Genomic DNA, 18,243 nt, shown 5'->3' with positions numbered 1-18,243 from the left:
TTGTGCCTGATTTAAGAACAGCTCTATTTTTTTCTGTCCTCTCTCTCCTTTTAACACCTCCCCCCCCTCCCCCACTCATTACTGATGGAGTACAGATTAAGTTGGAAAATCAGTTCATGGGATCAGCTGGGACCACGCATTTTCAAGTGCTTTTCTAGCATGAAACTTCCTGGGGCCCTCATTTGATGATCACCCCACAGACTCAGATGTCACTTGAACAACTAAGCTCAAGTGACTTGGCCATTTCTGGAGCCACCGCCTAGAATTTAAAAATAGCCTCAAACAGCATTTGCTCATACAGTTATCAGGTCACCAATGTTGTCTTTGGTTTTTCGTTGTCTGGTCCTTAGGCCAGAATTAAGAAAACCTTCGGGTGGCATTTTACAAAAAGGTTGGTAGCCTGAGGTTGCAGTTGATAAATTGGAAGCCTGAGATTTCAGATATCATGTGCACGGATGTGTGTATCTGCGTCATTTGGTTTACGTTCAGAACACTGACTGAGGCACGTGTTTCATGCTGCTTTTCTTGTGGTGGTGGTGGTGGGTTCACACTGCTTATCCACCTTGCAGCTACGGAAAGCACTGGCTGGTTGGCTGATAGGACAGGCATGCCGCCTACAGCCAGCCTGGCCGGAAGGGACTGCATCCATGACCTTGGTCTCACTAGCACTGCTCCGTGGTCCACTGAGTGGGTCGGGAGGAGCTGTGTCCCCAGACTATATCTGCCATTTCAGGCAGCATTTTATAAACCTGGTCCCAAGAGAGAGGAGGTAGACTGTGTGATTATGCCCACAAACCTGACACTGGTGCTGGCTGGGAGCAACATCCCTACTCGTTGGAGAGCAGAGACATGGACTCATTATTTTATTTGTTTTTAGACCAGGCAGGGGTCCTTTTCCTATTAAAAAATCCCACCGAGCCTGGCTGGTATTGCTCAGTGGTTGAGCATCGACCTATGAACCAGGAGGTCACGGTTCAATTCCTCGTCAGGGCACATGCTCAGATTGCAGGCTTGATGCCCAGTGTGGGGTGTGCAAGAGGCAGCCAATCAATGATTCACTCTCATCATTGATGTTCCTATCTCTCTCTATCCCTCTCCCTTCCTCTCTAAAATCAATAAAAAAAATATTAAAAATAATCCCACAGAATGCGAGTGGCTTCTTTCCTTTCACCCCCTGAGTAAGTGGTCAGCAGGGGGAGTGTCACCTCTGAGCCCCAATGTGGAAGTTACAAGGTGACATACCTAGGCCAACACTGCTATTCTCCAGCAGGTAACTCAGGTGCTCAAACATGGCCTTCTGATTCTGCCGGCTAATTCGACAGAAATAGCAAAGGAAGCGGCAACAGCTAGCCACCATCTTTGGAAAAGCGATCTGTAGGGAGAAGTAGGAAGTGTCAGGAAAAGAATCTATCATGAGGTCTTTCTGGAAAGTCTGACTTCAAAGAGTCCTAGCTTGAAGTCTGGCAAGCTGTGAACAGTTTGGGAAAGTAAATTTTCTCCTTACCTCCAGCTTGTGCCAAGACTTAGTCATAGGAGAGACAGAGAGTATACACCTAAGGAGAGGCTTCCAGAAATACTGACAGCTAGTTATAGTTCCTGAAATACCTTTCTCAAAGGAAACAGACATCAAACGAGAATCGCAGTCATCCTCAGATGCCACGTGAGATGGCACGGCCCCACACCAGACTACTGTTTCTAACTAGGAAGGGGGTGGGCAGAACTGTGATGGGAAATTTCAGGAGGGAGATGGGTGATCATAGACAAATGAGGCCCAGTGCTAGGTCAAACCCGAGTCCTCTGGGTAAAGGCTGGCCCTCCAGTTGTGGAAGCCTCAAGGCCTCACCTTCTCCGCCTGCAAGTCTTCCCCAACTAGTTCTGTCCTCCTCTCCTATGAGCTCCCGGTAACTGGATTCACACAATTTAGCACTGAGATGCCACCTTCTATTACTGTAGATGGCGTTTGGCTTCTCTGCTGATCAAAGTAATTAGCATCTCCAGGGCCTGGCCATGTCTTACTTTTGATCCAATATAGTGCTCAGTAAATGGTGTCAGAGTTAACCTCGCTCAGGATCCTAAGAAGCCCTCGATTCCCCCATTAGAATCCTGGAGGTGCTCAAAGAAGCAATGTTCTGACAGCTGCTCAGGCACCAAACCTTTGCTCAGGGATCTTCTGGAGAGAACCTACTTTCCCAAGAGCACAGACGGGAGTAATTGAGCTTGGCATCTGTTCTCCCGTCACACTCTGCTTCTCAATACTGGCAGGACCCCTTTCCTAGGACCCCGGCTCTCTAAAAATTTCAACATATTTTTGAAAACATACCCCATCTTCTGCTTTCAGAAGCTATCTGACTCTGAGGAGGACCCCAGACAAGCTGGGCCCTGTTTCCTCCTTCCTCCTTGCCAGCAGGAGCGCCCCCTGACAGCGGGCACCTTACGGGGACGGGTCAGGATGTCCTCAGGAGCATGGCTCACAGAGGAAACCCACACACTCCCGAGGGGATGCCGCCAGGATCCTTACTAAGATCTTGTTCTCCTTTAAAACAGCCATCTGCTGACCCAGCACAGGACACACCAGGCTCCTAAGTGGACCAGGAAGAATTCCAGCTGGGAGGGGGCGGGGCTGCAGAGGACGGTAAACATAGCAGCTGAAAGCCAGTGGAACAAGTGAGAGAAACTTCTGAGCTTTCCGGGCTGAAGCTCTCGCTCTGGCTGGAGGCCATTGAGCAGCATCGTCCATCTGTGGGCTCCTTCCTGGCACTGTGTACATCCCTCCCTCTCCCTGGGAAGAGTAACTGAATCAATGGGCTCCAGGCATGTGGCTGCAAGCAGGTTGCCTCCTGTGTCCCTGCCCAGGGGTCAAGTTCTGCCATTACCTGAGATTTCTCTGCGCCCAGCACGTTCACCATCACCTCCATCACCGTCTCGTGCATGCCGAGGACGCGCATGAGGTTGGGGTGCTGGTAAAACACCTTGTTGTTCATTATGTCTCTAGGGTAAGGACCAGAAAGAGATGTCAGCTCGTGCTTACTTCAGTGTTACGGAAATTCAGGGATGAGAACACACACACACACACACACGCACACACACACACACACTCAGGCTATGTCTACTGCAAGGGCTGAGGGAGAGGCTGATTCAGTAGCTTTTCTGTCTTTCCATAAAGTCTCTTTATTTCTACTGGAAGATTCTTCTTTGGAAATGAGTTTGAGGAATGCACACATACCCCCACCCCATCTGGTATCCTCACAGCCCTTGCCCTGGGCCCTGGTGATAGAGGCTCAAGAGTGGTGGGATGGAACAGTCAACAGCGGAAAGGCTGCAGTTCTAATTCTTGATTTTAATAAAATGAAACCGTGAGCTGGTCAGTGAACCTATTCAGGCCTTCATTTTCTCATCTGCAAAATGGACGTGCTATGTTACCCAAGTAAAGGAGGTCTTTTTAACGTCTAAAATGCTATCTTTTTGACAACATGGCTTCTAAGAATGAGACACAAGCTATTGTTATGGGAAAATGTATTGCAGAACTAACAAAAATGACACTCAAGGAGAGTCCTGAGAGAGGAAGGGGTAGGTAGTAGTGTTTCAGAAGGAAGTCCCAGCAGTTTTCTAGTCAAAAGCAGATGGGCTCAAAAGGTATCTTTCTTATTGGGTTGAACACACTGTCCCTTCCTCTAACTTTTTTCAGTGCTTCCCTGAGGCTATTTGCATCAGATCAAGCTAAATAACTGTTTTTCTCCAAGGCTCCTCCCCACTTCTTCTGGCAATGTCCCTTCACTCTGATTAGCAGGTAGCCTGGTCTGTCAGGTTATGAAAGGTGACTGCTGTGGCAAGGATGTAATCCCACAGGGTGCCTGCAGGAGGGGCACACAGAGATGGTATATGATTTGACTCTGGAGCATCCATACAGCAAGGTAAACCAGTTTTCCCACATGGTGTTCTTCTGAGACTTGCACTGCATCGTGAATGACCTACCCTAGCCCATTGATCATGAGCAGCTCCTCTTCCTTGCCCATCCTGACACTGAGGAGGCAGCGAATCTGGCCGAGGGCAGCCAGCAGGTTGATGGTGTCACTCACGGAGGCCTGGCTGATGGTGTAGGTCTTCCGCAGGGCCTGCAGCAGCTCCCCAATGCTGTCGTACTGCCTCCGGAGGAGGTTGAACATCATCCGGATTAGGTCTGCATCCTGGATCTGGTCCTCCTGGGCCCAGCGGATCATCGTCTGTGAGATGAGTTGCTTCAGTGTTGCTAGAAGGACAATAGAAAGGACCGGTACTGTGGCCATCCCAGCTCAGGGAGAGCTGTGTACCTCAGTTACTTTATTCAATCATAAAACACATCATCATCATCAGCTGATCAAGGTTAACAATATTTTTTTTGGAACAAAGCTGGAGGTATCATACTACCTAACTTTGTATACTACAAAGTAACTATACAAAACAGCATGATACTGGCAGAAAAACAGACACACAAACCAATGGAACAGAATTGGGAGCCTAGAAATAAACCCATGTTTATATGGACAAATAATTTTTGACAAAGGAGCCAAAAACATACAATGGAGAAAAGAAAGCCTCTTCAATAAATGGTGCTGAGAAAATTGTAAAGCCACATGCAAAAGAATGAAACTAGACTACTGTTTGTCCCCATATACAAAAATTAACTCAAAATGGATCAAAGACCTAAAAATAAGACCTGAAACAATAAATTACATAGAAGAAGACATAGGTACTAAACTTATAGAACTTGGTCTTAGAGAAAGTTTTATGAATTTGAGCCCAAAGGCAAGGGAAGTAAAGGCAAAAAATAAATGAATGGGACTATATCAAAATAAAAAGCTTCTGCATAGCAAAAGAAAACATCAACAAAATGAAAAGGCAACCAATCCAATGGGAGAAGATATTTGCAAACAACAGCTCTGATGAGGGGTTAATATCCAAAATATAAAAGATTCATACAGCTTAACACCAAACAAACAACACACAATCCAATTAAAAAATGGGTGGAGGACCTGAACAAACACTTCTCCCAAGAAAAGATACAAATGGCCAACAGATATATGAAAAGATGCTCAACCTCACTAGCTATTAGGGAAATGCAAATCAAAACTAGTATAAGATACCACTTCACATCTGTTAGAATGGCTATAATCAACAAGACATGTAATAACAAGTGTTGAAGAGGTTGTGGAGAAAAAGGAACTCTCATTTACTGCTGGTGGGAATGTAAACTAGTACATGGAAAACAGTATTGAAGTTCCTCAAAAAATTAAAAATAGAGTTATGTATGACCCAGCAATTCCTCTCCTGGGTATATACTTGAATAACTCAAAATTATGTATGCACAAAAATATATGCACCCCTATGTTCATTGCAGCATTAGTTTCAGTAGCCAAGACATGGAAACAATTGAAGTGTCCTTCAATAGATGATTGAATAAAGAAGATGTGGTACATATATACAATGGAATATTACTCATTCATAAAAGATGAAATACTGCCATTTGTGACAACATGGATGGATCTTGAGAGTATCATGCTAAGTGAAAAAAGTAAGGCAGAAAAAGGCAAGAACCATACAATTTCACTCATATGTGGGTTATAAAACTGAAAGCAACAAATGGAAAAACAAGATAAATAACCAAACAAAAACTCATAGACACAGAGAAGAGTATGGTGGTTATCAGAGGGAAGGGATCGAGGGAGATAGTAAAGGGTAAAGAGGGTTAAATACATGGTGATGGAAGAAGATTTGACTTGGGGTGATAAACACATAATGCAATACACAGATGATGTATCATAGAATTGTGCATTTGAAACCAATATAATCTTATTAATCAAGGTTACTCCAATAAATTTAATGAAAAACTTTCTAAGGATGGGGTATGGAATGCAGAGAAGTAGAATATGTTGACAAAAGACACATATGTGCTTTTTCTTCATATGCTACAAGAAAAGAATATCTCAATTTCATACTGAGGGTGCTAAATATTCTATTCTGATTAAATTATATTTAAATAGATGCTGGAAATAGAAGACTAAATAAAACACTCTTCTGGACTTCAGGGTGCTCACGAGCTAGAAATTTACATTTTAATTTTATAAAAATCAAATTTTATCTTTATTTTTTATAACATCATGTAATAAATACTAAAATGGGGCATGTGCAAGTGCAATGGGATAGAGTGGGGAGTGATAAATTCTGGTGAGTTAAGGCATGAGAAGACGGTGCTGCCTCGTTAGAGGAAAGCAATACTAAGCAGTGGAATTTCTCCGCCATAGGCACTATCTTCACACATTTAAAAGATACCACATACCACAGACTGATTAGGCCATGCCATTGATTCAAGAATTGTAAAGGACGATATAAACATACAGATACATTAGGAGATGGAGTGAAGTGGGTATGAACACCCTGTCAGGCCTAAAGGCTTTGCACTTGGACAACTGACCATCACGTTCTGCACTGTGCTGCCCAGATCTCTGCAGGAGTCAGCGGGCACTGCCTCATGGACTACTTTCACAAGCACCAAGAGAGAAAGACCAGTAGACTTTGAATTTTGAATTTCTCAGGGCTCATACTAGTGCAAAGAAATACCACTGGTTGTACAAGTAAAGGAAAAATTGCTGAAGTGGGACTCGAATCAGCTGTGGGACCTTCAGAAGTTTGACTAAATGGCCCTGAAAAGGGCTGATAGACATTGGTGTGGGAGGATGATGAGAAGGGTGAGGGAGAACTGAGCAGGAGGAGAGAGCAGAGGGGCCCCTACCAGAATGGCTGGGTCGGCACTGCTCACCCCTCCCCATGCCATACACACTCCCACAAAGTGCCGTGACAGAGGTGAGAAATGCTGCTTTTAAATCGTAATTCCATCTAAGTCTGGCTCTGCCTATCACATTTCTGCAAGGTATGAATGGCACCAAGAGCCTGAATTCAGACTTGGGAATAAAGGCAGAGCTCAGGGGATAATGAAGTTCACACAGTCAATCAGTGAAAGGACTGGGAATAAACTCAGATGGGTGCTTCATTGCCTGTGCCATCTTTAATAGTCTAGTTTTCTACCTCCATACACTATATATGGCAGGTGTCTGCTCTACATCCAGTCTTGGCTCATCAGAAGGATATAAAAATAGAGCTCCAGAAGAGATCTAGATGTAAAGGATTAATTTAACTTACCACTGTGTCTATCAACACGGTGGGTATTTTAGGCTCAGATGGGAGACATAAGCTGAAAAACTTAAAAAAGGATACTGAAGGCAGAGAGTACAGTTAAAAGATGTTCCTAGGAGATCTCACTAGGCAGGGATTGCTGACTAATAGCTGTTAGGTTAGATGATATCTGAACCCCCTGGGGGAAAAAGTTATTTATGGGCTAGACTGGGCTCCTCTAATGAACTTGTTTCCTCAGTAGGCAAATGTAGAAGTTCCTTTCTCCTAGTTAGGAATTCACAGTAAGGAATAAAAGCTAGACAAAAACATAAACACTCTTGGGCCCAACCTAAGTTTTTCTAGTCCTGTAAGTACAATTCCCCTTTTAGCCTACATTTTGGGCTGAAAGGATTACAGTCTCAGCACTAACAAGAAAATTCTCTGCAGAGATAATACACATCATTCACAGTCCCTGCCACACTTGAGAAACAACAATCAGAACTGTCAATCAATCTTGGTCCGTCCTCTTTTCAACAGGGCATTTAGAGTTATAATGAAACCAAGTAAATACCAGCTTTTACTCAACTTGGCTTTCAGATTAATTCAGGATTTGGGTGAGCTCTTTGCCTCACAATGCCATAAAAATTTAAATCAATATGTAGTCTAGAAAATGGAACATTTATGGCAAAACATCTCACTTGAGGGCAAATGGGAAAGGAAATAGCCCCTTTGCCTGAAAAGATGGAGCAGGGATCGCCCACAGGTTCTTTGTCCTTCAAGGTAAGAATAGGAGGATGCGGTAAATAAATATGAGTGGGAACAAAGCTCTGTTGAAAACATAATGTGACCCCAAGATCACAACAGAAAAAGCAAGACTCATCACTGTTGGGTTACAGATGGACAGGTGTAATTCATTGAAGGCATGATACTGAAGGCTATTCTTGTTGGTCAGGCTTTCCAGATGTAAGACTGAGGTTCAGAAAGTGTGGGAAAGAATATGAAAGGAAGAAATGGGAAGAAAACTGTGTGTGTGTGTGGGGCGGGGGAAGGAAACATTCCCAAGACACCTCAAAAGCAATGTATTTTGTGGCCTGACACATGCTAGAGACCTAGCACCCACCAAGCAAACCTAGGTTTTGAATCAGTGAATTTCTAAGGGTCTAAAACCCCCTGAAACTGTGAAAATGGAGCTCTACACCCCTGGCAGCTAAAATCTGAAAATTACTCAGATTTTAATTAGCTCCCATAATCCAGTGGCAGAGCAGCATCAATATCTGAAGCTAGTAGGCTCTCCATGTATCTGCACATTTGAGGATTAAAATAGTTAATACTTATAACCATGCCGGGCACATATTGTGGGCTTTAGATAGGTTAACTGCTATCTATACAGCAGTGATAAAAATTGTGGTCTACAGAGCCGTGAGGTAACCAAGATCCTTTAGGCAGCTTGTAAGGTCAAATATACTTTCATAATAATTCAAAGGCATTATTTGCCTTTTTCATTGTGTTGATAGCTGTTCTGATGGTGCAAAAGCAATGGTGGGTAAAACTGCTGGTGTCTTAGCATGAATCAAGTCTGTGGCACCAAAATCTATTCTTTACTGCCACACCACCAGGAAAATGCCCAGTTTCTCTTGAGAATGTCCTCAATGAGATATAAACAATTATTAATCTATATAATAAAGAGCCAGGGTCATAATGACCATTACCACGAAGGCTCGACCAGACTGGGGCCACTGCAGGTGCCCCAACCCAGCACTGATTGCCTAGGGCCGTGGTCGGCAAACTGTGGCTCGTGAGCCACATGCAGCTCTTTGGTCCCTTGAGTGTGGCTCTTCCACAAAATACCACAAAATACCAGGCGCACGCACATACAGTGCTATCGAAACTTCGTGGCCTATGCGCAGAAGTCGGTATTTTGTGGAAGAGCCACACTCAAGGGGTCAAAGAGCTGCAGTTTGCCGACCACTGGCCTAGGGGGCTGCTGATCAGGCCCGGAGAGAGGCCTGCAGAGAGAGAGAGGCAGGGTCTGATCCATAGCCTCTGTGGCAGCTGTTGACCAGAATTTGCCTCCATTTCTCTCTAGCCCTCCACCTGGGGCTGCTGATCAGCCCCACCTTTCTGAGCAGGCCCCCTTGATAGACCCAGAGATGCTGACTGGCATAGAAACTGACCAATCAGAACTAAACCTGGGTCAACTGTGAGGAGCCAATGGCTGCCTAGGAGGTGGAGCTTTTGATGCTGATTGGCATAGAAACTGACCAATCAGAACCAAATTGGCAGGCAGAGGAAGGCATTTGGGGGTGAGATCAGGCTGGCAGGGGAGGGCAGTTAAAGGTGATTAGGCAGGCAGAGGCAGTTGTTTAAAAATTTGTTTTAAATTTAAATTCAGTAATATTGATAGGTACAATCCACATAAACCAAAGATTTTAGAGGTCTTTGAAAATTTTTAGGAGTGTAGACAGGTCTTGGGACCAAAAGGTTTGGGAACCACTGATCTATGTAACAGGGTCTCCGCTGAGGGATGGCCATGGCTGAAAGGCAGCGCTTTCCCTCCACTAAGAGAAAACTGTTCCATGAGGCTGTGTGACTCCAATCAAGTAACCGAGACATGAGCCTCGAGAGCAAAAGCTTAGGAAGCTTTCTGTGTTTGTTTCTGGATGGGAGGATAAGAAGAGTAAGACATCTCACAATGAGACATAAAGAGAGGATTAAAGAACCATTATTTTGAAAGCTGAATCCTGGCAGTTAGCAAGGGCCCCAGTCATTATTCATTCATCACTAAAGGGCTTTCCACCAGCCTGAGGGGCCCGAAATGCTTCCCTCTTCAATTTGGGTTTAAGATAAGTCATCTCAGAGCAAGGGGGGAGCCAGGTACCTTGCACACAGAGGCTGCGTGGACTTCTTCCGCCTGTTCTGCAGCCAGTGCAATGAAATGGGGCACACAGAGAAAGGTACACTACACCCTGGATGGGCACTTAAACCTTTGCTACTGACATTAGCTGACCCTTCAGCAATGACTTTACTCTCATTCATACTGGAAACCAGATTGTCCACTCCAGAGACTTTGCTCAGGAGTCAGTGCATCTAGGCCTCAGGACAGACCTTATTCACAAGTTCTTTCCTGTCTTCAGCTCAGCAGCTGAGTTACGTCCAGAATGTCCCTTCCAAATTAGCTTATGAATCAAAGGGTATTTTCTGTTAAGTACTGAGTTAAGTACCCTACACAAAACTATTTCAAGACACAATCATTACACACAGCGGCCTACGTAGGGGAAACTAGGAGCATTTAATGAGAAATAAAGTATAAAAAATAGAATCCCAGCAACAACACAGAGCGGGTAACTATTAAGGAACCAGCTCTGGATAGTTGACCTCCCCAGACCAGTTTTAAGTGCGATAGAGAAGCCGTATAGCCTCAGAGGCCAACCCCAGAACACTGCCACCCAGAGGCTGACCCACAAACTGACTCTTTGCTAAACACAAAATAAGGCAGTCTGGGAAACAAATACGGCCTGCTTTAAAATAAGGACTGTGGTTTACAACACAGAGGAACAGTGTATCGCAGGGAAACTCAACACTCTCCTGAATACCTGGCAGGACTAAGGCGAGCCAGACTGAAGAATAGAAGAACCGAAGGACCTTCACTACTGCAAATTTTTTTTTCTTTTTTTACCTTTTAACTAAGAAACCAATTTTTTTCTCTTTTTCTTCTTCTTTTTTTTCTTTTTCTTTTTTCTTTTTCTTTTTTTTCTTCTTTTTCCATCACCTGATTTTACCCTTTTAATTACTACCTTCTTATTTTTAACCAGTATTATTACTGCTACCATTTTATCATTTTTTAAAGTGATCATTTTTATTTTCTCTTTATTTTATTTTGGGATTAGTGTTCTCCATTCTATTTTCATCATTGTATTATTGGTTGTTTCTAGTTTGCATTCATCTCCAGGGAGCTGTTGCTGGAATTTGTTGGGATTCATGGCTGTTCTATAGGAGTATTCTCCTCATATAAAAAGTCTCTTCCCCTCTTCCATTTCATTCTCTCTTTTCGCTCTTTTTTTTTTCTTTTCTTTTCTAGCTTTTATTTTCCCCCTTCCTTTTTCCCAATTTCATTTTTGCACTCCTTTTTTTGGTCCCTACTTTTCTTTTCTTTTTTTCTCTTTTATCTTTTTCTCTTCCTTCTTCCTTGTCCCCTAATTCTCTTAATTCAGGTGGTCACCTTTATTTGGGGTTATTAATATCGTGAATATATTTGTGTTTAGTGCCTGGTACGTGGTGCCTTGTTGTGTTGTATTTTGTGCCTTTAAATCAACGCAGCAGATCCAAGCATCAGCAGCCTCCTGAGCACCACACCCTCTGCTGAGGAACAGCAGCTGTACGTGAAACCTCCCCCCACCAGCCAGAAGAGCCACCACAGCTGTGAACAGCACCCACCAGAGGAGCTGCTGCCAACTGAAGAGCAGCTGCTACTGCAACTGCCCGAAGAGCAACCACAGACCAAGGAGTCACTGCCACCCAGGGAGCAGCCACTGAACGACTCAACGTCTAGATATGTCAGTGAGATCAAACATGGGTAGACAAAGAAACCCCCAAAGGAAAGAGAAGGAGGACTCTCCAGAAAAGCAGCTAAGTAATACAGAGGCATGCAACATGACAGAAAAAGAATTCAGAATAAGGGTCCTAGAGTGCATAAACCGGATGGAGGAAAAAATCAACAACATCTGCAAGAAGCAAGAAGAAACAGATGAACAAGTCAACTACCTATGCAAGAAGCAAGAAGAAACAGATGAAAAAATCAATAACATATGGAAGAAGCTAGAAGAATCAGATGAAAAAATCAACAACTTAAGTAAGACCCAAGAAGAAATGAAGAGTGATGTAGCTACAATAAAAACACCATTGAAAGTATCAACAGTAGACTAGGAGAAGCCGAGGACCGAATTAGTGAATTAGAAGACAAGGAAACAAAACACACCCAAAATGTACTGCAATTGGAGAAAAAAATTAAAAGACAGGAGTTAAGGCGAGTTCTTAAGTCGCCTAAGGAAGCTTTGGGACAACATGAAATGAAACAACATATGAATAATAGGGGTGCCAGAACAACAGAAAGACGAACAAGGATTAGAAAACCTATTAGAAGAAATAATATCAGAAAACTTCCCTGAGGTGGGGAAGAAAAAAGTCACACAAGCCCAGAGAGTCCCAAACAAGGTGAATCCGAAAAGACCCACACCAAGACACATCATAATTACCATGGCAAATGTTCAGGACAAAGAGAGAATCTTACAGGCTGCCGGACAGAGATGGAAAGTTACATACAAGGGATCTCCCATTAGATTATCAAATGATTTCTCAACAGAAACACATCAGGCCAGAAAAGAATGGACGGAAATTTACAAAGTGATGCAAAGCAAAGGACTGAATCCAAGAATACTCTATCCAGCCAGGCTATCATTCAAACTTGAAGGGGAAATAAGAAGCTTCACAGACAAAAAAAGGCTAAGGGAGTTTATCACCACCAAGCCAGCAATGCAAGAAATGCTAAAGGGACTGGTATAAAGAGAAGAAATAAAAAACTCAGAAAGAAAACAGCCACACAAAAAAAGAAATGGCTACAAACAAGTACCTTTCAATAATAACTTTAAACGTAAATGGACTAAATGCTCCAACCAAAAGACATCAAGTGGCTGAATGGATAAAAAAACATGACCCATACATCTGCTGTCTACAAGAAACCCATCTCATTAGAAGGGACTCACACAGACTGAAAGTGAAAGGATGGAAAAATATCTTTCAGGCTAATGGAAAAGAAAAGAAAGCTGGGGTAGCAATACTTATATCGGACAAAATAGACCTCAAAGTGAAGGCCATCACAAGAGATAAGGAAGGCCACTTCATAATACTAAAGGGATCAATACAACAAGACGATATAACCCTGGTAAACATATATGCACCCAATGCAGGAGCACCCAAATTCATAAAAAACTCCTGGAAGATATCAAAGGAGAGATCGCCAACAATACAATCATAGTAGGGGACTTTAATACACCACTGACAGCACTGGATAAGTCCTCTAGACAAACAATCAGCAAAGATACAGCAATCCTAAATGACTCACTAGATCAGATGGACTTAATAGACATCTTCAGAACACTTCACCCCAAAGCCAGGGAATATACATTCTACTCAAGTGCTCATAAGACATATTCAAAAACAGACCATATGTTGGGTCACAAGCAAAGTATCCCCAAATTCAAGAAGATTGAAATCATAAAAAGCATCTTCGCAGACCACGATGGCATAATATTAGAAATAAACTACAATAAAAACAACCCAAAATACTCACACCTGGAAGCTGAATAGCATGCTATTAAATATTGATTGGGTTACCAATGAAGAAGAAGAAATTCAAAACATCCTGGAAACTAATGACAATGAAAACACAACAATCCAAAACCTATGGGATGCAATGAAAGCAGTCCTGAGAGGGAAGTTTATAGCTCTATAGGCCTATCTCAAAAAACAAGAAAAAATGGTAGTAAATCAGCTAACTCTACAACTCAAAGAATTAGAAAGAGAGCAACAAGAAAACCCCAGAGTGAGCAGAAGGAAGGAGATAATAAAGATTAGAGCAGAAATAAATGACATAGAGACCAAAAAAAACAATACAGAAAATCAATGAAACCAAGAGCTTGTTCTTTGAAAGGATAAACAAGATTGACAAACCTCTAGCCAGACTCACCAAGAAGCAAAGAGAGAGGACCCAAATAAACAAAATCAGAAACGATAGAGGCGAAATAACAATAGACCCCACAGAAATACAAATGATTGTTAAAAAATACTATGGACAGCTCTACTCCAACAAACTAGACAACCTGGAGGAAATGGACAAATTCCTAGAAAAATACAACATTCCAAAACTCAATCAGGAAGAATCTAAAAATCTCAACAGGCCAATAACTATGGAAGAAATTGAAGCAGTCATCAAAAAGCTTCTAGCAAACAAAAGCTCAGGACCAGACGGCTTCACAGGGGAGTTTTACCAAACATTCAAGGAAGAACTAAAACCTATCCTCCTCAGACTACTACAAAAAATCCAAGAGGAAGGAACACTTCCAAGCTCATTCTATGAAGCCAGCATCACCCTAATGCCAAAACCAGGTAAAGACAACACAATGAAAGAGAATTACAGGCAAATATCCCTCATGAACATGGATGCCAAAATCCTCAACAAAATCTTAGCAAATCGGATCCAGCAGTACATCAAAAAGATCATACACCATGACCAAGTAGGATTTATCCCAGGGATGCAAGGATGGCACAATATCCGCAAATCAATAAACGTGATACGTCACATAAACAAATTGAAAGAAAAAAACCACATGGTCATATCAATTGATGCAGAAAAAGCATTTGACAAAATTCAACACCCATTTTTGATAAAAACTCTCAGTAAGGCGGGAGTAGAAGTATCATACCTCAACATAATAAAAGCCATATATGACAGGCCCACAGCCAACATCATACTCAATAGACAAAAACTAACACCATTTCCCCTAAGAACAGGAACAAGACAGGGATGCCCCCTCTCACCACTCCTGTTCAACATAGTACTGGAAGTGTTAGCCATTGCAATTCGGCAAGAAGAAGAAATAAAAGGCATCCAAATTGGAAAAGAGGAAGTAAAACTGTCCTTATTTGCAGACGACATGATACTATACATACAAAACCCTAGAGACTCCATCAAAAAGCTACTAGACTTAATACATGAATTTGCCAATGTAGCAGGATACAAAATTAACCCCAAGAAATCTGAGGCATTTCTATACACCAATAGTGAACTTTCAGAAAGAGAGATTATAAAAACAATCCTGTTTACCATCACACCAAAAAAATTAAGCTACCTAGGAATAAACTTAACTAAAGAGGTAAAAGACCTCTACTCAGAAAACTACAGGACGTTGAAAAAAGATATAGAGGAAGACATAAACAGATGGAAGAACATACCGTGTTCATGGATTGGTAGAATCAACATCATTAAAATGTCCATACTACCCAAAGCAATCTATAAATTCAACGCACTTCCCATTAAAATACCAACAGCATACTTCACAGATCTAGAACGAACTCTCCAAAAATTCATCTGGAATAAAAAAAAGATCCCGAATAGCTGCAGCCATCCTGAAAAAGAACAAAGTAGGTGGGATCTCAATACCAGATATCAAGCTGTATTACAAAGCCACTGTTCTCAAAACTGCCTGGTACTGGCACAAGAATAGGCATATAGATCAATGGAATAGAATAGAGAGCCCAGAAATCAGCCCGAACCAATATGCTCAACTAATATTTGACAAAGGAGGCAAGAACATACAATGGAGCCAAGATAGTCTCTTCAATAAATGGTGTTGGGAAAATTGGACAGATATATGCAAGAAAATGAAACTAGACCACCAACTTACACCATACACAAAAATAAACTCAAAATGGATAAAGGACTTAAATGTACGATAGGAAACCATAAAAATTCTAGAAGAATCCAAAGGCAACAAAATCTCAGACATATGCTGAAGCAATTTCTTCACTGATACAGCTCCTAGGGCACTTGAAACTAAAGAGAAAATGAACAAATGGGACTACATCAAAATAAAAAGCTTCTGCACAGCAAAAGAAACTGTCAAGAAAACAACAAGAAAACCCACTGTGTGGGAAAACATATTTGCCAATGTCATATCTGATAAGGGCCTAATCTCCAAAATTTATAGGGAACTCATACAACTTAACAAAAGGAAGATAAACAATCCAATCAAAAAATGGGCAAAGGACCTAAATAGACACCTTTCAAAAGAGGACATTCAGAAAGCCAAGAGACATATGAAAACATGCTCAAAGTCACTAATCATCCGAGAGATGCAAATCAAAACAACAATGAGGTACCATCTCACACCTGTCAGACTGGCTATCATCAACAAATCAACAAACGACAAGTGCTGGAGAGGATGTGGAGAAAAAGGAACACTTGTGCACTGCTGCTGGGAATGCAGACTGGTGCAGCCACTATGGAAGACAGTATGGTGTTTCCTCAAAAAACTGAAAATGGAACTCCCATTTGACCCTGTGATCCCACTTCTAGGAATATATCCCAAGAAACCAGAAACACCAATCAGAAAGGATATATGCACCCCTATGTTCATAGCAGCACAATTCACCATAGCTAAGATCTGGAAACAGCCTAAGTGCCCATCAGTAGATGAATGGATTAGAAAACTGTGGTACATCTACACGATGGAATTCTATGCTGCTCTAAAAAGGAAGGAACTCTTACCATTTGCAACGGCATGGATGGAACTGGAGAGCATTATGCTAAGTGAAATAAGCCAGTCAATGAAGGAAAAAATACCACATGATCTCACTCATTCATGGATAATAGAGACCATTATAAACTTTTGAACAATAATAGATACAGAGGCAGAGCTGCCTCAAACAGATTGTCAAACTGCAGCAGGAAGGCCGGTGAGGGTTGGGGGGCAGAAGGTAGGGGGGTAAGAGATCAACCAAAGGACTTGTATGCATGCATATAAGCATAACCAATGGACATAAGACACTGGGGGATAGGGGAGGCTAGGGGACTGTCTAGGGCAGGGGAAAAAAAATGGACACATATGTAATACCCTTTGTAATACTTTAAGCAATAAAAAAAAAGAAAAAAAAACTGATAGGATGGGAATAAGTGGATTTATTACTTGATCATCTACTGTTTGTCACCAGGCATATGACACATTTCATCATGACTAATCTGGCCATGAACTCTGTAGAGTGAATGTTATTGTCTCCCTTTTCCAGATGAAGAAATTGTGGCTCAAAAAGGTTACTTGGAATAAATTTAACTAAGTAAATGAGTTTAAATTGCAAAAGTAAGCTAATACAGAATTAAAAAAAATAAAGTATAAAAAAAATGGGTAATACCATTTTCTTAAGAAATAAGGTACTTCTTAGAAGGTACAACATCTAGAATAATACTTACATTCAAAAAAAAATTAGAGAAGAGAAATGATCTCTTATTTTTTCCCCAATGGGTCCTTTACCTAAAGTTCTGTATATTTCTAGACTAGGTCCACATTGCACAGAGACTGAAGAAGCAGGGCAGAGACAGCTCTATCATGAAGTTAAGAGAGGCCTTTGAAGGGATGGCTGAGATGATCCAATGGAAGAGATACTCTTTGCTGTGATGACCCTGGAATGCCATTTTCCTTCAAGAGATGGCTTATACAAGCAGTCCCTGTAGTGAATGCTTTATTTTTTCTGCCATCAATGGGGGAATGCTGACAATTTTGGCAGGAATTTCAACAGCAAAGGGAGTCAATTCTCGAGATAAATTTGAAACCCTTTCTTTTAAAAAAAATATATTTTCATTGATTTCAGAGAAAAAGGGAGAGGGAGAGAGAGATAGAAACATCAATGATGAAAGAATCATTGATCTGCTGCCTCCGGCATGTCCCCTACTGTGGAACAAGCCCGCAACCTGGGCATGTGCTCTTGACTGGAATCGAAGCCAGGACCCTTCAGTCCACAGGCCAACGCTCTATCCACTGAGCAATACTGGATAGGGCTGAATCTCTTTCTTAACCAAAGAGAGACAGATACAGTAAGAACAGTTACAACTAAAAAATGATTTCATTTTTTGTTGCTTTTCTAAGTTCTTCTTTGGAAATGCTGCCCTTTAATGACTTAAAAACACTTTATATTAATAGGAAATACAACTCCTGAAAGAGAACAGACTCCAGGAGAAGGCAAGGGTGAGGACAAGAGCTCAAATCTACTGCTTGATACATTTATGGCCTAGTATTTCTCTCTCCTCTCTCTTCTCTCTTCTCTCTTTCTTCTCCTCTTCCCTTCCCTTCCCTTCCCTTCCCTTCCCTTCCCTTCCCTTCTCTTTTTTCTTTTCTTTTCTTTTCTTTTCTTTTCTTTTCCTTTCTTTTCTTTTCTTTTCTTTTCTTTTCTTTTCTTCTTCTTCTTCTTCTTCTTCTTCTTCTTCTTCTTCTTCTTCTTCTTCTTTCTCTCTCTCTCTCTCTCTCTCTCTCTCTCTCTCTCTCTCTCTCT

General features: G+C 41.9%; 1 protein-coding gene across 1 annotated transcript in view; it reads right to left on the bottom strand.

Moving 5' to 3' along the window:
* Positions 1-18,243, bottom strand: part of RYR3 (ryanodine receptor 3) — a 548,626-nt gene that overhangs the window by 151,254 nt on the left and 379,129 nt on the right. The window contains exons 39-41 of the mRNA XM_081108039.1: positions 3,973-4,246; positions 2,874-2,988; positions 1,243-1,372 (exon numbers count right to left, since the gene is read on the bottom strand). Of these exons, the coding sequence (XP_080964165.1) occupies positions 1,243-1,372; positions 2,874-2,988; positions 3,973-4,246 (519 nt within the window). The remainder of the gene's footprint in view (positions 1-1,242; positions 1,373-2,873; positions 2,989-3,972; positions 4,247-18,243) is intronic.

Source organism: Myotis nattereri, assembly GCF_964212035.1.
Source record: "Myotis nattereri genome assembly, chromosome: 1".
Taxonomy (NCBI): domain Eukaryota; kingdom Metazoa; phylum Chordata; class Mammalia; order Chiroptera; family Vespertilionidae; genus Myotis; species Myotis nattereri.
The sequence above is the reverse complement of the archived record's forward strand: the minus strand, read 5'-3'. Positions and strand labels throughout refer to the sequence as shown.